This window comes from Atractosteus spatula, chromosome 4 (genome assembly GCF_055471065.1).
Source record: "Atractosteus spatula isolate fAtrSpa1 chromosome 4, fAtrSpa1.hap1, whole genome shotgun sequence".
Taxonomy (NCBI): domain Eukaryota; kingdom Metazoa; phylum Chordata; class Actinopteri; order Semionotiformes; family Lepisosteidae; genus Atractosteus; species Atractosteus spatula.
This window is the reverse complement of record NC_142709.1, coordinates 63134632-63155335: the sequence shown is the minus strand read 5'-3', so window position 1 is coordinate 63155335 and position 20704 is coordinate 63134632. Positions and strand designations below refer to the sequence as shown.

General features: G+C 37.4%; 1 protein-coding gene across 2 annotated transcripts in view; it reads left to right on the top strand.

The window, feature by feature from the left end:
- Window positions 1-20704, top strand: part of ephb1 (EPH receptor B1) — a 207052-nt gene that overhangs the window by 49543 nt on the left and 136805 nt on the right. For both annotated transcript variants that reach the window (XR_016090951.1, XM_088913568.1), the window contains exon 2: window positions 17567-17631. Coding sequence is in view for 1 of the 2 variants with exons in the window: in XM_088913568.1 (XP_088769694.1) it covers window positions 17567-17631 (65 nt within the window). In the remaining variant the exon portion in view is untranslated. The remainder of the gene's footprint in view (window positions 1-17566; window positions 17632-20704) is intronic.

The window sequence follows — 20704 nt, the reverse complement described above, 5'->3', positions numbered from 1 at the left end:
ATACACAATTAAGTTTTATTTTGTTGCTTGGTTGTACGGCATCCTTTTCAATCAATAATATCTCAAAGGGTCTGTGGAATCAGCAGAAACCTTTGTTCACAGAGAAAATGGAAAAATTAGCATTAACTATTTTTCTTCCACTAGTTTTGAACATCCAATAAATGCTTGAGAACTGTACTGGTCAGCTTACTCTAAAAGCTGTCTTCAAGAGAGAGATGGCACAAATAACCTTTGTTCAAATTTCTACTTTTTTCTCTAACTTATAGTATAGCGGTATGACTAAACCACAAGTTTTAAAGAGACAACATGGTTCAGGTTCTATTGATCACCATTGTTCTCATTTTAGGAATAACTACAGGCATTATCTTTCTCTTCGTGATGAAATGATGGTGGTTGGTTGTATCCCACTTGGATTAAATCAAAACCATCGACCATCTTCTTGAGCTCCACCCTCCAGAAGTGAGAGATGTGAGAAGTCCACCAATTTCCGTGATACCCTCCAGCATTCTTTGTAAGCCAGATTGCAAGATGATGATTTTTTATGCAGAAATGTTTATTTACAGATTACAGAAATTCTCTGGCTTTTTGCTGTGGTTACTGCATCTTGTTTCAACTCCTTTCTAAGACAGTTGCCTAAAATGCAGCTGATGAGATGATGATGATTATTGTTGTTATTATTATGCAATTTATTTATTTCATTTTGTGTTTGTTCAATAGGAGCCACACAGGAGGTTGAAGGGCTATTTCACTATACGTGCCCCAGCTCAGTCAGTAAATTAAACTTTAAAATCTACTAGTACTTCAAATGAGGCAAAACAAAAGGCATGTCTGAGGTTAAAAAAAGGCACTAAATATAGACACTTTAACAATTTAACATATGAGTTCTAAAGTATATGCGTTGTGGAGGATTGTATACTCAATTAAACTTAGAAGGTAACCCTAATGTGCAACTGAGATGACTTCATGAAACAATGTCTCTAAAGCAGAAACAATACACTGAGAAAGAGAGAAGGCCACTGGAGTTGTCTGAAAGTCTGTAAAATAATGAATCCAAACAATAGCCTGTAGAAGACCTGTGGACCAGCTTTGTGAAGGAAAGAGCAGATATGTTATTAACGCCCTCGTAAAATGAACCATCTTCATTCTGTGGGGTTTAACTTAACATTTGCAGAGGGCGAGCTTACAAGTGCAATAGCGAGGGTGCTCACCCGTTATACAGGAGTGGGGGTTGAAAGAGTAGCTGCTGTTGAGCTGGTGGAGGTCAGAATTGATGGATGCCAGTAGAGGCACTTGTGGGAGGAGCAGGAAAAAGGATAGATTGAGGCGAATGTCTAATGGGCTCTCTGGGGACTGTGGGAGTGTATTGGGACTGAAGTGCTAAGTGCTGCACAGAAGGAGACAAATTTGTGTTATTGTGTCTGGCCAATTCCATCTGAGCAGTGTTATCCATGAGCATCTGAGCCATTCACTTACAATATCATGACATTTTTAATATTTTAATATGATAATATTTATCAATGAATGGAAAGTTTGAAATGACATGACTTGACCTGTTAGGTTTTAACCATGAGATTAATATGAATTGCAAATACAATATACAGTAATATATATTTTTTAGCAATTCCATGCATGTACTTTGTGTTCAGCTCAGTGATTTAAAGTCACCAGATGTATTAGGACATGTACACTTAAAGTAAATTGCAGAGTGTAGAAGGTAGAATTTGGTTACATATCACTTTGGAGCAATAAGAATGAAGTCTGAGACCCACTGAGCTCACAATCTCTTTATATAATCACTTGAGATGCATTGCAAAACCTTTGCCCTAGCTACTTCAAAATCTTGCCTGATATTGGGGTGTTTAATTTTGAATTCAGCATGTAAAATATACAGTATACTCAATCAGCTTTAAATTTCTATATTGACTTGACCAGTCTATAATTTTTCACTGCCTTTTCCTGCTGCGTTTCTTGGTTTCTTTGGCTATATGCTTTGGGTTATTATCGTGCTGTGTGGTGAAGTGCCAACCCCTACATGTATATACAGTATAAGGAAGTATTTTCATCTACATGAGCAGGCAATGTTTTAGAATTAAATTTCCAAACTGCTGCTGCTACCAACATTAATATCATCAATAAATAGCAATAATCTAGTCCCAGAGAGGACCATGCATGTCATTACCTCCATGCTTCAGAATTGGCTCAAAAGCACAAAAATGAACCACAAGAGTTTTTGAAGAATGTTTTGCATGGACAGATGAGAACAAAGAAATCAGCTTGTGGTGAAAGAAGTAATGCCCACATCTTTTTGTTGTTACAATTCTGCTGGTGCACTGCACCTCAGTTCCTGTGCCTGTGGACCTGACATCAATGCAAGTGGAACACGTAGAACCTGTGGCTGTGACAGTGAGGACCCTGTGCTGTCAGAGCCGTCACGCTCTGCAGCACAACTGAGTGCGTTCTAAGAGGGACTTGTCATTCAGAGGAAAACAGCTCCAGTGACAGTCACTTGCCACTGTCATACTTAATAGGTCCAGTGGACATGTGCCATTGGAATCCACAAGTACATTTTCTGAGTGAATGTAAGAAAGAAAAGCTATTAGAGGAAAAAAACCCAAAAGTTATCTTCTTCAACTTCCACTTCTGTGTACGGTTTAAATGTTTTTATTGCTCAGTAGTTTTATACTGGTTTAGGAATATAACTTCCATCCATCCGTTTTCTTACCACTGCATCCAATGCACAGTCAGAGCATTTCCAAATACCTGGATTAATTTATTTTTGTTGTGCCTGTTCGGTGTATATATAGGTTGGGTGTTGGAAAGCACAGTTTAAGTAACCTGCTGTTCTTTTGAAATACTGTACCAGACTCATTTTGTTTTTGTCTAACTTATTCCACAGCCCTTTGCCAGTGTTAATTTTAGAAGCATTTTTGGTTTTATAATCAATATACAGAACACATGTGAACAAGATTAAGGCTGGTGATCCTTGCTGTTTGGAAAAATATTGCTAGAGTAATTGATTGTACCGCTCTGCTTATTCTGGCTTATTTCCTGGCACGTCTGAAAAAAATCTTCCATGGTCTCGTAAAGGATCAGGTATAGCATGAACAGTGTTTACTCAGCCTTGCTTACTTATGTTAAGTTCATAACGTAAATCTTTTGACATTTTTTCTGGAAACATTGAAGTGAAAACCTGTTTTCTTATACTCCTTGTCAAATCCATCTGCAAAGAGGCCTGCCAGAAACAGCACAATGTGAAGCCTTTGAAAGAGAGAAATGGCAAAACACAAATTACGTTTTTTTTTAATAGGTACTAAAAAGTAAGACGCTAACCTCCAAATACTGTAGTTGTTTAAATAGTGCAAACAAGAAGAGAATTTGAAACCATTTATTAAACACACACATTAGGTCTCATGTGATTTTACATAAACAGGCCATAATCCTGAAGAATCTGTAGAAACAGGTTGTTGAATGCTCATTTCTCAATTTGTTACACCTGAATCTTCTGAAGAATTAGTTTATTGTGAAGAAATGCAGAAGGGAGAGGGTTAAAAACTCTACTGAAGCTTTTGTGCACCTGGCTGTCTGAAAGCATTGCGCTCTGCTTTCTGTAAGAAAATAGAAACACACAAATAAAAAAAGGATGTTGCAGTCGATAACACAGTCAAGGTTATAATTACCCGGCTCTGTGTTCCTGCAGCAGAGGCATGTCATTGGTAGTGGCCTGTTAAGTAGATGTGACTAGAAAAATAAAATTACTGTTAATAAGTATTTGGGGGTGAGGAGAGTGGCATTTTCTCCAACTGAATAATTGTTTAATTAATGCTGTTGGACTCACTGGATAAGTATGTCATGATTAACTGCTGGAGGTGCAGTTGCATTCTCTCCCTGTACAAACCCGTCAGTGTCAGGGAGACCAAACTTTAGCTCTAATTGACTATTCATATCTTTTGTCGCTCTCTCTCCCCCTGCCATGGTGTCTAGATATACAGTACATATTTACCTATCTCTCAAATTGATATTTTTGGAATTGTATACTATATGTTTGTTAATGGTATTATAATACCACTTATAAAGATGCAGCTTCTATCACAGAAAATATATATCTCCATCTCTCTCTGTTATCTGTCATACAGCATACAGTATGTGCTTGACTAATCCCTACACTACAGTATTAGTAAGGCCAAAGCTCTTTTAATACAAGAAGAAGAAAGGATCCTAATCTACTTTTCCAACTACAAACATTTATCACGAAAGGGTGTAATAGGGGCAACAGACAATGTCAATTACCAGTTCTAACTTGTTAACAGCGACAGTGCTGACATCCTGACATGTCTGCACATGGCTTTTTAATGTACATGTTCCTGTGAGGTTAAAGAATGAGATCCCCATCTAGATCCTGTTTGTTTGATCAGACAATATAGGAGGGGAGGCGGTAATGGGGGTATGACAGTCAGCGTCCTTTATGCTGTTGAAAGTTGACAGACTTTTTGATAATTGACATTTAACAGTTCAGGCTACTAGTAGCTCTGATATACACAGCTTCAATCCAGTTGAGTTTGTTGAGGGAAACTAGAATGAAAATAAATATTACGGTTACAATAACATTGCATGAGCTGGAGTTACCATGTGAATTTCCCTCTTTTTTTAGAAAAAAAAAAGTTGAATTGCTCCACTTTTTCTATTGCAAAGTAATCTCAGTTGTGTGTTTATCTGCTCTAGAATCTGTTTAGTAGGCTGCTTGCTGACAAGCTGTACCAGAAACAATACGTTCTGATAAGGCCCAGAATCATCTGGGAGAAAGAATGCAGAGAAAGTAAAATATGTAACACTTGAGATTCACTGGTCAGGAGGTCAGGTCCAGTGCTGGTGTAGCTCTTCTACACTTCCTCTTTCGGTATTCCTGAGAAATCTTTTGGAAGCCGTTTGTGAGTGGAACAGTTTGCAAGTGTGAAGAAAAAATGGTAAAACAGAAACTATAATAGAGAGCCACCTTCTGCAGGCATATTATATGATATGATATAGACAAAGAATGAAATTAAGCAAACAAAACTGTAGACATTATAAACATTTCCCTTAAATCAGTGATTTCCTGCAGGGTGCCTGCCAAAACAGGAGAGGCTATGGATGACTCTTTTTTTAAAATACAAATTTGGCATTGCTAGACAAAGGCTTCACTGTATGTCTCAATTTACACACCCTGTACCTGTTCTATGTCTTGAGATGGTACAGAATGATATTGTTGGCAGTATTTAAAAACAAGATTATGAACGTGTTAAATCAACCTTTTAAAAGGACAAAAGTATGCTATTATCACTTTAGGGAGAAAAAAAGCTAGATTAAACATTAATAGTACTTATGAGCTACAAGAATAATTTTGTCTCTAACACTCCTCCCCCAGAATGAAACAAATCTAGTATAAGTTAATTTTTTATAAGAAGATTAAAAAAAAACATTAACTAAACAATAACATAACAATATAAAAAGAACATTTAAGTATTCAAAATATTTATGTTTACATTGTTTATTTGAAAGCATAAAAAACTTTTCTTAATTTTTCAAACTAAAGATACAACACTGTCTATTGACTGTTAGCTGTCCACAGACTATAGTTTAACTGCAATTCTAATACTTATGAAATTTGCCTGTTGTTTTCCCTGTGCTGCAGAAATTCTAAGAGACTCCCAATACGTAATGTTTTTAACAGTCTTGGGTCTCAAAACCTATACAGTTTTTGAGTGTGTGTTTTTGTGTGCACTCATGCTTTCTTCATTTGAACTATTTGGGGACCTATATACTTATGTGCTTATATCCTCATTGGAAGTTATTCAAGTACTGTATTTTAAAGCTATGCTCCTGTTAAATACAGGTAGATCCAATGCAGTTCCGTATCATACGGTTGTCACAGTATATTTTTTTTTGCTATGGCTGTGCTGAAGTGAGCCCAGAAAAACAGCACTAGACACTCTAGCTGAGATGGCAAGCGGCATTTACTTTGATCTCTGTTGTTTTGAAGATGAAAGACAGGGTACCTGATTATTATGTCGTTACCTTGGCTCTTAAAGCTCTGTTATCAAACTGCAAATCACCCAATCTCTCTGGCAATCAGTGTGGGTTGTGCTGAAATAAATAGTGCAACCAATGAAGAATAAGACTTCCTTAAAGCAAAACTCAGGACATACTAAAAACCACCAATACTTTCTTGCCCTTTACAAATAGTCTATAGAGGTAAAGGTTTCTCTAGGTCTTTAAGGACTATAAAGGGTTCTCTAGAGAACTGGGACATTTCTGTAGAAACCTTTAGGCTATTTTCATAAAGTTTTTTGCAGTAGGATTGTTAGTTAGGGATTCTGTAAAGTACTTACAGGAGATACTGCAAGCTATTTTTTTAATACTAAAAATTGGATACCAGAAAGACGTGTATTAATTTATAACTGACAAGTAAATAAGCGTTTATGTGCTTGTTGCCAAAACAACAATCAAACAACAAAAGTCCAAGGAACCTTTCAGTCACTCTAGTGGGAGCTGTTGATATTTGGAAGCACCTTTGGGTAATTGAGAGATTTTTACCTTCCTCTACACACAAGTGTTTACACCAGTTAGTGAAAAAAAACATTTTTTGATTATTCCCCTCACGCAGTAGCAGAATCCCATTACATACTTTACAAATGCTTGATGATCCAGGGATATACATACAGATTGAATTATTTTAATTATTTTATCTTGATTGGAAAGATAGAATGTTACTTTTTGGGGGGGAACAGGTCATTTGTTGGTACTTTAATTGATATTTAGATTTGGAATTCTTGAACAGAATAGATGTGCTAATTGGCTTCAGAAATATGTACTGTATATTTCACTGTATCACTGCTCTGCCCACAAGAGCAAATGTCCTCCATGACACCATGCTGTAGGTGGGTTCCTTTGTCAGGTTTACCCCACAGTTTTCCTGGGGTAATGCATTGTTACAAGGATCAGTCTTGAACGTTCTTCAAAAAAATCTTTGAAGAATGTTAATAAACCCTAAAAAAACTAACATATTTTAATATTACAAAAGATTCATAACCCTACCAGTTTGATCATGTTTACTATATTTTTAGTCTTGTACTGCACCTATAATTAATATGGACGAGTCTGTGTGCTCTGACTGCCAGTCTGTGAGATTGATGGGCTACAGTGCATTAAACCCAATCCAAGACAAAGCAAAGCAAATTGGGCGTGTCTTGGTGTCAGTACACTCTAAGGTACACCATTAATGCTGTTGGTTTTGGTTCCCTTATGTCCTTTTGGACGTGGCAGTAGACCTCTGAACGAAGTGACAATTTCTTCAATCAGAAGCGGAGTCTTTTACTTAACCGTTTCCTTTGACCCATGGCTGATGACTTAATATGTTTAATGGTGCCTTCAGAAGCTCACTCATAATTAGTTTGATTCTGCAGGAAGGAGGAATACACTGGAGACTAAGTGCCATTTCAATGTTAATTTATTTTAGGCAGTGAAGGGGAGGGGGGCAGGAGTTGGGGGGCAGCACAGGAAGGGGGTGTCAAAGGTTTTGAGACTTACTGTAGTTCTTAGGTCCCCAGTTTGACCAAAGGGGATTCAAACTGCAGCAATGATCCTTGATGGGACTTTATTTCCCAACATGGTGTCCATACATACTCCACACACAGTGAAATTTCACAGCCCAGTCTCTCTTACGTACAGAGGAAAGATACTGTATAGAATAGAGATAAATAGCAGGTGAAAATGATCCATTTATATGCTAGGTTTTAACACTTCGAACAAAGGGACTGATCTTAAATATTCAAAGGCTACAGCACTCCTGTTCATAGTCTTTTAACTCCAACCTATAATTCCTCTATATTTCAAGCATCTGCTCTATTTCTGAATTACAATAAATGTAGATTTCTAGATTAATTAGCCATAGTTTATTTTTCATGTATTATTTCTATCAGTGACAAGTACTTGAAAAAAGACTAATATAAAAAAAAAACAACAAATTGAATAAAGGAATAAATTTGAAAGAAAATGTTGGCAAAATACGTATAATTGTGTAAATACGGAGGCACAGTTCCCTGCCCTAAAAACAATCTACACAAGCATATTCTTTGCTTTACTGAAAGTATTTCTCCATGTGCAGTTTGTACCGCTTGCATTGATTGCACATGTGCAGAATGATCAGCTGAGCTATAGTTAGTACACTCTGTGATTTAGAGTGATTTAGATAGGTGACATGAAGAGAAGACAACTATGGGAATGAAAAGGTAATAAAAAACAAAGAAAAGAAGATGATCTTGGGTAAGTTTGTGTTATGCCAATTAGGGTGCTCATTTGCAAAAGACAGATTGCTTGATGGGGGCACACTACGCAATTACTGAGGACAGAATCAGGTGATTATAGTTCCAGCCCAGTGCTCTTAGCTTCATTTCTTAATGAACATTTCTAGATAACTGGTTTTTGCATATTTTCCCTTTGTAATAATTGATGGTGGTCAAAACTAGTTTGACCTCTTACGTTTTGCTAATGCTAGTAATAAGCAGAAGGCTGGTTATATATTTAAAAGGTTAGTAATACCCACTTAATGAAAGGAGTTTCAAAACCATTTGAATAATATAAGTGAATATCCTTCTTTTTAGTTCTGCAGCAAGCATTAAAACACCATGATGATGGACCGCATTTCTTCTTGAAAACTCAGCAGTTTAAAAAATAGTATTTTAGGTTGTTTGCTGATTATTAATACATATAAGGCATCAGCAGTAATGACTAGCTCAGGCAGCATAAAAAAACTTTGTAATTACATTTGTAATTATAGATTCTTTCCACTAGCTTTGTGCCATTAAGCTGTTATTAATTCTGAACAGCTGTTACATGCATTGTGATAAATGAACATCATTTGTTGGTCTGGCACTACAAAATAGATCAGAATTACATTTTAGCTTCAGGATTTTCGAAAGGATCATACATATATAATTTCAAGCACATTACTAATTGGCAAAATATATATTAAAACTGCAACTTCAAGAAGAGAGCCGTAATTGAAGACTGTGGTGGTATCTTTGCAGTTCTCAGTCAGTAGCCACGTTCCTGCCACCTTAGCTGAAATGCAGCAATCTGCTACCAGACCTTGCTTCAGCTCATACTTGGGGTGTGGGATGGTAATGTATGTTGCACTTCTTAAGGGAGTAGTCTGAATGGACTAGTCTAATGGATAGCTTTAAATGGTTACAGATCTGTGAGATTTTATCTTTTGAGTCACTGGTTCTTTTGCCTAGCTGACTTTCAGGTCCATTTAAAAAAGTATGGACACCAGTAGTCTTCAGCCATTAGCAGCAACACTAAACTCTATAATGCATCCATGTGAGTCCTCCTTTAGATTCTGGGTGCCACCTAGCTAGCTGTCAGAATCACTGTATGTGGCGCTAATGATTGCCTTAAAAGGGAGGCTTTGCCAGGAGCATTTGGGTTTGATAATGCTGGGGAATTGCCTTCTCTGCAAATATAATTAGGGAGTCATGCTTGAATAGGAAATGAACACTCTAATTGGAAGCACAGTTGCCTTCTAATGAATGCTCTGAACACAGGGTCACACACTGGAGCAGCTCGGCAAAGTCAGAGGCCATCCTACCTCTCGCACACAAAGACTGAGCCTGCCAGGCAGGGACTGCATACTGCCTCGTACATGCATAACCTGCCTTTTGTTGTCACACAAAGCTCTTTGCTGACTGATGAAAAAAAGAAAAAAATCACATTGCCTTGAAGACCAAAAAGTCATCTGCCAACAGGAATAATAATAATGCCAGAATGGTAGAGAAATTAAAGATTGCACCTCTGCCCTGTTTCTGAATAGCAGGCTGGGAATTCAGCATTAATGAATGCAAATGATGCACCATCATACCTCTTGACCGGAGGGCATTCCTCACCGAATGCTGAGTTACCTAGGGAGGGAAGGGGGTGTGGGAGGGGTGCAACACCTGTTTTAAAACACCCAATTGAAAGGAAGGATTTGATTAAATGCGTGTACAGTATGTCTGCGATTTATCTGTGCCTCGTTTCTGCAGTAGCATTTGCCAAGGGTTTTCAGGACACTGTCCACCATTTAACATTGCAGTCAGTGGGGAATAGAGAATACCATGTATGAGTTCTATCCAGTCAGGTTCAACTAATTCACTTCACTTCACTTGGAAGTGGGTTGCTTTCTTAATAGTGTAGGAGCTTGCAGTGCCTATGGGTTTAATTCTATAAAGTTTGACTATTGTGTGTGTGAAATTCATACACATTGTATATCTGGTGGGACACCTTGTAACATCCTTGTTCTAATTGCAATTATTGTGGAAAGTAAACAGCTCTGCTTCTAGTCCCTTAAATGCCCCCTAGGCTTTATCAGTGTATTACTGAATTTGTTCAATTAAAATAGTTCAATTATTGAGATTTTGATGCATACAGTAAATACTCACTTTGTTACTTGTTTAACTCACCGCAGTAGTCTTCGCTAATACGCACATGACATTAGTCTTCACTAATCTCACTATACATGCATGTTATGAGCGTCAGGTAATGTTTTCTATATATGTTTGTTATTTTTGTTGCTTAATTTGGGTGAGAAGAAACCAAACTTCTTATGTGGCATTCTTTATTTCATTCAATCAAGAGAAGAAAGACAGATCTGTTTACTTATTTAAGGACCATTAATTTTTACCAGGTTTCTGGAATATACTAATACTGAAATTCTCAGACTTCCACTAACAGTATCAGATAGTACTGTGTGACTAATAGTAACCATATACAGTACCTGGGTTTAAAGGAAGTTCCCAATTATCTTCTATCAGTATGTTTTATGTGGCAGATATACAGTACATAAGGAAGTAAAATATTGGGAATGGAAAACATATGATGACTTTGCAAGACCCATAACTATGTGACCTTTAAGATTTAAGAGTACAAACGCTGCATGTGATTCTGTATGTGCAGCGATTTCTTCCAGTACATTAACACCCCTGCCTCTTCCATGTCTGCTTTCCACCAGCAGACCCTCCTTGCTCTTTTCCAGATGGGGCTGTTTCTCAGATGTTTGGGTGAATTCCCGACTTTGCGCACTAAGGTTTAGGAGGGTATCTTGTCTCAGGTGGCCACCTATAACCAGCGCAGAGTTCCTCTCAGGACATGTCTCACTAACACCTCTGCAGACACCATTTCCCTGACACTTTCTCACCTACTGTATTTATTTCTTTGGCACAAGCTGCTTAGTACTTTTCCTCAAGAGTTTCCCTTTTGATTTCTTAAGACATAACTTTGACATCTTTACACTTAAAGGACTTTTTCTCTCGAAAGTGCGTTCTGAGGCTGTTTGCATTTATTATGGTTTAAATTCCAATGTACAGTATGCTGGCACCACCACCCCACCATGACACAACATGTACAGATCCGTTTGAATCCAAGTTTTTGTTTTGCTTGATGTCCAAGTGCATTTCTGTAATGTATAGTTCAGCAGCACATCAAAATAGGTGGTAAGAAGTCTGCATTTACATTTCATCAGCCATGCTCTTTCTTTAACATGGGAAGTCAGGCTCACTCAGTGGAACAGAGCAAAGAGACAGTGAGGCTTTTGTAGACTATCTCTCCTGTTGTACAGTACATTGCACATCCCATCCTGCAAAACCTAATGCTGTCCATCATCAGCAGGGAGAAATGAGATGACACTCTACCAACACATTAGGTTCTGTTTCTAAGAAATTTTTAAAGAGTGCCAAAATCAGAAGTGGAAAAGAAAGTATTTCTCAAACTATACATTTCTGAATAATGTGCAGCCTAGATTCAGATTAAAAAAGCCCCTAAGGGATTTATTTATTTGCTTACTTGCTAGCGAGAAGCCTGTCTTTTTCATGTCAGCCTTAAATCTACTGTGTGAATTTAGATTTCAAGGTGTTGGCAAACGTGGCTGAGAGTTGTCAGAGTTTTAGCGTTTAAAGTCCAATGCTTGTGAGATTCAGGGAGGGAAATGGGCTCGATCTGCCAAACACAGATGTTAACGTCCGCTGGCTCATTTATTTTTTTTCCTTCTAAAATTGGGATGGGGGCCCTCTCAGTAGTAGAAGCCTGCAGTTCCGTCATGAAATCTCCTATTTAATGTACAGCTGCCTGACTGGGTAATGACTTGTGCGGTAATTGCTGCCCCTGTTGTAACAGCCTGGAGGCCTCATTTTAACATTGTGCTTCAGATTGCAAATGTCAGGCAAGACTGAATGGCAAGGGAAAGGTGGAGGAATTATCGGCCACGGATCATTACCATGCTTAGTACCCTCGCCACCGTTACTTGAGAGCTTGTGAAAGGCAGATCAAATCAGTCAAACATCTCGCCCCTTGTGGTCAGACACGCCACATATGTGTATTATGGGAAATTACGCACTAGAATCACAATAAAGTACACCAAGCTGGAATTCTCACTGCCTTTCCTGACAGGTAGATGTATTAATTTGAGGTCCTTGGGCAAGTTACCCCTGGTGGCCTATCAGATTCCATTGATACCAAGGATGCCCACCTGGAGGGCGAGCAAGTCAGTAGGTTTTTATTCCAACTTGCTTCTTAATGGCGTAAATCAGCTCATTATTAGTTTAATTGGATCAATTTTGCAGTTGCTGTCCACTCTTCAGGTGCTGATCCTTGAAAGAGATGTAGAAAATCTTGCAGACACTCTTGCCCTCCAGGACCAGGACTGAACAATCTTGACCTACACCATGTACACTCCGAGGTGGAGAGATACAAAATGAAAAACCTTCACACAATAATAATTTCCCCAAGGAAATCTTCGAAAATGACTGTAAAATGTCATTCTATTTTTTTCTTAAAACTTTGCCTCATAATGATGTGTCCCTAGAGTTGTGACTTAATAATAAAGGAAAACAAATGTATTTTCTTTTTTACAATGTGTTTCAGCATCTATTAAAATACCATGCTTGGCATCAGCATCATTGTTTTATGGTAATCATTTAGCATGCATTAAATTACTTTGATTTTTCACTCAATAATTCAGTGCCTTCAGATGGTTCAGTTACAAGTAGATTTAATTGATGGCAACTGAAAATCTTATGATGTGGAATAGCTTCTCAGATCAAATGTGGTAATTGGAAGGAAAAAGAATGAAGAGCCTATCCTAAACAGCCAAATCATTACAGAGGTAGCAGTCTTAAATAGTGTTGAGATGAAGGATCCCAATGGCAATTTTTCAGCATTATTGAGTGATGAATTGGCTGGAGCTTTACCCTTGAGATATTTTATATAACGGCTTGGAATGAAAGTAGAACAATGTTAGTTATTAACAATAGCCTTGTGGTTTTCTGGAAAATGCGGCATGGAATTTGCAGTGTAACAAGAAAATCAGCAATGGCTTCAGTCTCGGGTTTATTTCATTTTTGCATACCTTTGTGATGGCTTTGTTTTTTTCTGCTCCGCTTAATCACAGAGACCCCTGCAGGCACTGTGTGCGTCCAGGTGTGTGCTTGATGTATTAAATTCTGTGTATGCCAGTGCTGATATGTAATTGTAGGGAGCAGCATAATATTGATCAAAGAGCCAGGGCCGTCAATATTTAATGTAGACCTTGTTGAAACTGCTGGCCGTTAGCTATTGATTGATTCCAAGAGGAATTTCCTTTAGGACTCAGTGAAAATTTAATTGTTTCTCCAGAGCTACTTTGGGCAGGGCTTTGGGTTCATGTCAAATAGGCTCTTTTGCCCATTTCGTGAGCCCACATTGTGATTGACATGACTCTTTAAAAGAGCCTTTCTGTCCTCAACCATCTGCGCTCAGGATTCCTGTTCTGTGAGTCTCTGAGAGTGATTAATAATGCTTTCAAATGATACTGCTCACTTTTCATTTATGGGCATTATTATACCTGTTGGGACCAATCTTACGATTTTCAGCTGAAGAGGTAACTGAAAACGACGTGGCACTCCTCAGTTTAGCAGGTCTGGGGTAGTTTAATAGCAATTCCAAAAAATTAAAACAAGTATTTCATGAGTCTTACACAAACCTGCTTGACTGTGGTTAAAATTGTTGTCCATGTACTGTACATGTGCTCCTAGATGGCAAAAAATCTGCCATAATTAAAACATCATTGGCATAGGAACTGTACATTATAGTACCTAGTAAAATATTATGTTATCCTCAAGTGGGGATTTTGTCTGAGGCCCCTAGTGGACATGAATTTGCTCCCACAGGTAATCAGAGGAGCACAGTCCTTGGTTCATTATATAGTATAGTGACCATGTTGAAAATAAGCTGGCTTTGGAGTGATTTTAGAGCTATTTTAGCTCACTCCCTCCAGCTGACACAGCACAAGGATGCTAAAAGAAATTGAGTGATGGTGACATAAGTGATAGTTGTAGCCCATTGTCAGCGCTTAAAAATAGTCTTACACAATTGTTCATTTTCTGGATATTTCTCTACCAATTCTTGCTGAAAAAAGTATAACTTATTGGTTCAATTTTTGCTCTGTACTGTACATGGAACTGTATGGAGTGGACTATACAGCAATAGTAGAGCTATTAAAATTGCTTACCCTTCCTTTAATCAGTTTTATAATTAATTGTGTTGAATTGTGTTGAAAAAAACAACCAAGCAGAGAGCAGAAAAAATAGCTAATTCTTAATAGCCCTTTCCACTCTTCCACACTATTTTCATCTACTCTCTAAAGTTTAGTTACTGTTATCAAAATCTTGATTAAGAGGTTTCTTTGACATTGTAAGACAGGACAGGTTTTTGTGGTGACTGAATGGGGTCCTAAGATTTCCTGACCTTTATTATGTTTTGATGTTGTGTGGTGTCGCTAACCTGTGTTGCATAGTATAGGGTCCAGAAAATAAAACTTGTTTCGGTAAATTTTTGTTTTCTCAGTTCAATAAAAAATGATGCAACATAAATACTGAATCAAGAATGAACGCCTTTCAGGAACTGCAGGTTTGGAGCCATTAAGTAGATTACAAGGAGATATTTAAGCTTCCCCTCCTTTTAACTTCAATATTATGTTTATGGGCATACAAAATAAACTAGAACCTGCTGCTGGAGTCTGGACTATCTTGTCCAAGAGGAAATCTTCCCTGGATCCACTGCATGAGAGAAACCTTTTGCACTGCTAAGAGAAACATATGACTGGTAGGATAAAGAGGCTGACAAGAAATGCTTTGGGTTACATGCACCCATTTAAAAACAGGAGAAAAAACATAAAGTATTTTGCTTAAATACAGAGTAAGGGCAGTATAAAGATGTGAACTGTCCTGTCCTATTGTTACAATGCTCAGACCTGTAGAAACATATATTAGCAGTGAACCTCTTATCACTGGAACAATACTGGCTTTTTAGGAATGTACAAAGTCCACAAATATTAATCAGGAAGTCCTAATATAACTCTCTGGATTCCTGTCATCCTTATTCATTTCACCAATGTCAGCGTTTGTTAGAGTAACACTTGGACCGCCTTTCTTCTGCTGTGATTCTGGACCTCAGATACAGTCCTGTGGTCGTGACAATCACAAAACTTCTTCAGGCACACTTTGCATCATTGAAAGATGAGGGTGCCAGAACAGTTAGCTTTGTTATGTTAAGCCTGTCAGGTTTTATTTGATGATTTTAGTGGGGGGATATTAGAGAACCTGTTTTGTGCTGAAATCACAAGGAGAATCTTTTCAAAACAAATTCACTGAGGTATATTTGGTGTTGGAAATGAGCTGACAGTTAGACAGATGATAGATGGGGTTTATTAAATTAAGAGAGGTTCTCATCTTTCAGTGTGATATTGACTTTTCTGTGAATACAGTACACGTGGGGCGGCAGTCTGATTAACATTCCTGGCTCACAGACCCAGGGTCATGGGCTTGATTCTGTCCTTGGGCAAGAATCTATGGAATCTGCATGTTCGCCCCACATTCTCCTGAATTTATTCCAGGTACAGCAGTTTCCTACCACCTTCCAAAGACTGGTTAGTTTAGATTGGCGTTCTTTATCATCTCTTTCTCTGTGGTGCTGCGATGGATGAGTGTTCCATTGTGGGTGAAAGCAGTGATATGCTTTCGATTCGGTTTTACTGTCTGTGCTTCTGGGCTACGATCTGCAAGAACCATTACTAAGATAGGCAGCTCAGTTTTAAGTGTGAAAACCATCCACAGGTTTGTTAATAGAAGGCAAGCTTAAAGAAAGGACTGTTATGCTGCCTTTTAATTACTTCCTCTTCCTCAGAGGGCTCTGCCCTACTTGAGACCCATATGACTCCTACATGGCTCTAATATTTTTTTTAAATTGTGATTGTTAAAATAAAGTCTGATAACCCCTCTTCTATTTCTGACCACTTTTGAATCACTTTATTAATTAATTGAATTAATCTTGTCATTAATGTCATGATGAATCTAGTGACACTGTTCATTTAACCTTCTGAGAAGTGTTTTAATAGTATGATCACATTGACAAACATGTTCATAAGAAGCTTCTGCTGATTGCCTGGTCCCATCAATGAGCAATTATATAACTACTTTGTGTGTTTCCTTTATTTAAAAATTTTTAGTCAACAAGTCGATGCAAACACAGCATTTGCCCAACTGGACACATCCAGCATTTGGAACTGGAAACATCCAGCCGGATTAGTGGATTCTAAGTAATAGTAAAACTATTGTGAATAATCACAATGAATAATTTTAGATTAACATGGAGAACATCTCGTTTCCCTTAATTCAAAATTAACCTTGTGGTACAATACCGTACAGAATTTTCTTCTCCTGAACATGATCAAGTGAATAGTCAAGAAGTGAGCTCAATAAAAGAGGCAACTGTGTCACGTTGTAAACAAGCGCAACGCCATTTGTGTGTCAAGTGTATGCTGCAACAGAAGGAAAGCTTTCAATGTGGGCTCCCAACAGGGAATTGTATAATTAAGGGCTGCACACATCCCTCATTACTGTTGGTTTATGTTCGGAATCCCTGAAAATTCTTAGATGAAACTACAGGAGCAAAAGCGCAGCGCTCCAGAACGAAGGGAAATAGAGGATTACGGTCAACTTTTCATAGTGAGAATGCCATCACAGTCCTGATGTTTGAAGAAACAATTTCTTCTATATGTTTTTTGAGAAAACAAATTATAAAGTATTACTACTAAATATTTATTGATACTTATAAGAAAATAGTAAAATAAAATAAATTACTGCTAATCTGAGATCTCCACATGTACAATGGCAGCAGATTATCATTACCAATGTTCTGTTTGAATACAAAAAGGATAGTCAGCCCAGTCTACTGGTTGATTGTAGTTCTTGGAGGAAAACTGAAGCTGACAAGAGCAAAGTCAGAGTGCTCTGGCCTATTTGATTAGTTCATGTGCTAGCTTGGTTTTTGCCAGTTTTGCTCCTATGTTATTGATCTTCCTATTGTATCTAGACTTAATTTAATCTTCATTTAGGTTGAAAGAGAAACTTATGGATGTGACTGTCTATTTTGGTGTATAGAGAAATCGTTATATCATACCAATAGAATATGAAAATGGATATTGTCAGCATAAGCATTGAACACTTTTTCTCATATTCCTTTATAGAAACAGTGATGGACACTCGCATCGCCACAGCAGAGCTGGGCTGGACAGCATACCCTACCTCAGGGGTGAGTATTTAATCCGTTTCTTCACTCTTTCTCATTACTTAAATATTTCATAAAAAAACAACCCTTATGAGAAATGCAGGAATGTTTACTGCGCCATGAAGTATAACACTGCTTTCTGCAGTTATGATGCACTTGCTTGGCATAAGCATAACTCTCCTTTGAAAAAGTTCCAGTATTGTATTGTTCCTATTGTATTTATTATGTTTTTCACATTTTGTGTTTTTCATTGTATTCCAGAGTTTTTGTTTTACAATTGTCACAGTATGTTTAAGAACCTTGTTCACAGAAGCTGAATAGTGAACGCTGAAGAACCACAATGTCCAAAAATAAGTCTATATTAGCATTTTATCTGCGTTACAACATTTCAGTCAGAATGTTATCAGTATATAAGCACACAAGAAAGGAAAAATAGCATAGCACCGTGGAATTAATTTAAGAATTTTGTAACGTTTTTGTCAACAAAACGTTTACAAAACTTTTTACAAAAATTGATCTTTGGTTTAGTGTGTGGAAAATGTATCCCACAACTCTTAACTCTGGGATATACACTACGCACAAGCATCAAACACTTCAAATGACCCAACAGCTGCTTTGACAGGCCTTGACAGTGAACATTTTCAGGTCTCCCAGATGAGAAAAACATAGCAGACCTTTGAGCTGACCTCTGTTTTTCTGCCCTTCAAAATATTGCTCAGCTTCTCTATGTGCCATTCAGTTGTATATTTGCCCAAAATGAAAAAAAAAAACAAACAGTAGTCAACTCTGGGTCTGCCAAGAACTTTTTTTAGAAAAATAAAAAGAAAATGCGGTGAAGGTGAAGGAGAAAATCTGTGAATATGTTGCTCTTTCACACAAGCAGGAAGCCAAGAATTGGATTATTTTACATCATTAATTGTTTATATATTTTGTTAATGTAACAGACAAAGTGCACAATGTTGACAGGTGTTTAGGTGTGTTTTAAATTCAGTGGAAGAGGATAATGTCATTGAAGTCAATGAATAACACTCCTTTTTTGTGTGGAAATGGCTTCTCTGTAGCACGCAATTTCAAATTGTGAATCTCTGATTCTGGGAATATACTGTAGATGTTATTCTGGCACTTTGCAAACATCTTGCCTTTGTTTGAACGAACTTAGAAATGTAGATTTTGTTTGAGCTGTACTTAGAAGTATGCTAGCTTAGTGTGTTGCACCTAACGTATTTGCTGGTTCTTATTTCCCTTGTAGCCACACTCTGAACTCTGTATTGAGTAAATTGTATGGGCAATTTGTTGAAAAGCTCTGCTACTAAACTCCAGTGGCAGAGGCATACTTTATATGGTTCCCATATCCCTTATAGAATATTACCTGAACAACAAAAGAAATAGATTTGTCAGCCTTCTTCTAGCTATCTTTTTGTCTTTCATACAAGCATTTGTGTAGTGTAAGGACAGTGTTACATGCATTGCAGCAGTAGCCCAATTTACCATGTTTAATGAGAACCAACACTGACTAAAGGAATGGCATAATTTTGAGAAACATCACACTGAAACATTATAAGGCAGAATGATATTGTTTGTAGCCCTTGATTTGCTGGAGAAAATGCATCCTTGATTCTGAGTGTAACAGTTGGCAACACACTGATGTCACCATTGTTTGATTAGGTTTCACTGCATTTATTTCTTCTTTATTTGTGCATGCCACAGTGGGTGAAATTGAATTCCTTTTCTCTAGTTTTTTTTTAGATTATTTAATGGGCTCGTCACTTCATGAAGAGGACTGTGTTTGTATAGATGTATTTTCACAGGAATCTTTTATTCCCAGCTTTGTGGCTGAGACATGATTATCCACACTGTTTTGTATTGATAATTAATGTAACCATTATTAGAATGAAGCTGTAGATGATGAATCCACATTAAATCTCATTTAGGAAGCTGAATCTTTTGTTATTTGATGATCACCTAATATTAAAAGACATACTCTGATCTCCATTGTGTGTGACACGGTCCTGTATTGGACTAACAATGAACTGAGGCTGCTTGTGTGAATTGCCTGATAATACTAAATGAAATCGGTACTTCGAAAGTTTTTCTTTTGTGCAAAGTTTGATGTTACGAAATTTTATTTATTTTTTATTATTGTGGTATATAGCAGTAGTTTCACCGACTTATATGACCATTATATGACCATATCACCGAAGAATATGACCATTCCTTGCTTGTCTAGTTCATGATAACTAAAGCAAGTAATTTACTGTATCAATATATCAGGAAAAACAGTCTGACAAGGTATCTTAGTCAGCACACCCACTATTAATCTCTGCATAATGATGTCTTTCCCCTCCTCGGTCCTGAACTGGCCTCATGCTTAATGCTTCTTTTCCATTTGTGACCAAATTGCACAATTCATTGTCTTTGTTATCTGTTACCATAAACAGATTTTGCTACCAACATATTTTGTAGGCTGTTCCCTTTTCTTATTACTCATGTTTGTAGTCAAAAGAAGGACATTTTAAAATTCTTCTTTGTATTTAAAATGTATCTTTCTGTTGGTTAAACAAACCTGAGTACAATAGACATGACATCATCATGACATACAAAGTAGTGTTTTGAATGCCTCATGTTGAAAGTAATTAAATTTGGGTATTATCCCCATCTGATTTCTGGATATTAACACAGTACAGTGTTCCTCAGCAGCTATTTTTTATTTACTATTACTTACATATCTGGAGCATTAAGGAACTGAAAAGAATGTGTTTTCAAACATCTCCAATCAACAGAAAGGAGACATTAGTGTACCTTTGTTCCTAGTGTCTGTGTTTGTCAGCGAAGTGGAAATTATCTGAGGCTATGTTTTGATGATCACAGCCTGACTGATGCCTTATTTGTGTGAGGATTGAAAGTCAGTTGTCTTCAGTTATGACTCATGTCTGACAAGGCTATACAGAAATGCCCATCAGTATTGCTCTTTTAAACTGTTGCTACTGGCAAAAAAGGGGTCTATCGACAAAGGTGCTGAGGTCTGTATCAGATCAGACTGCATTCTGCATTGGACTCTATTTGCATTAGTTGTCATTGGTACAGAGCTGTGCATAAA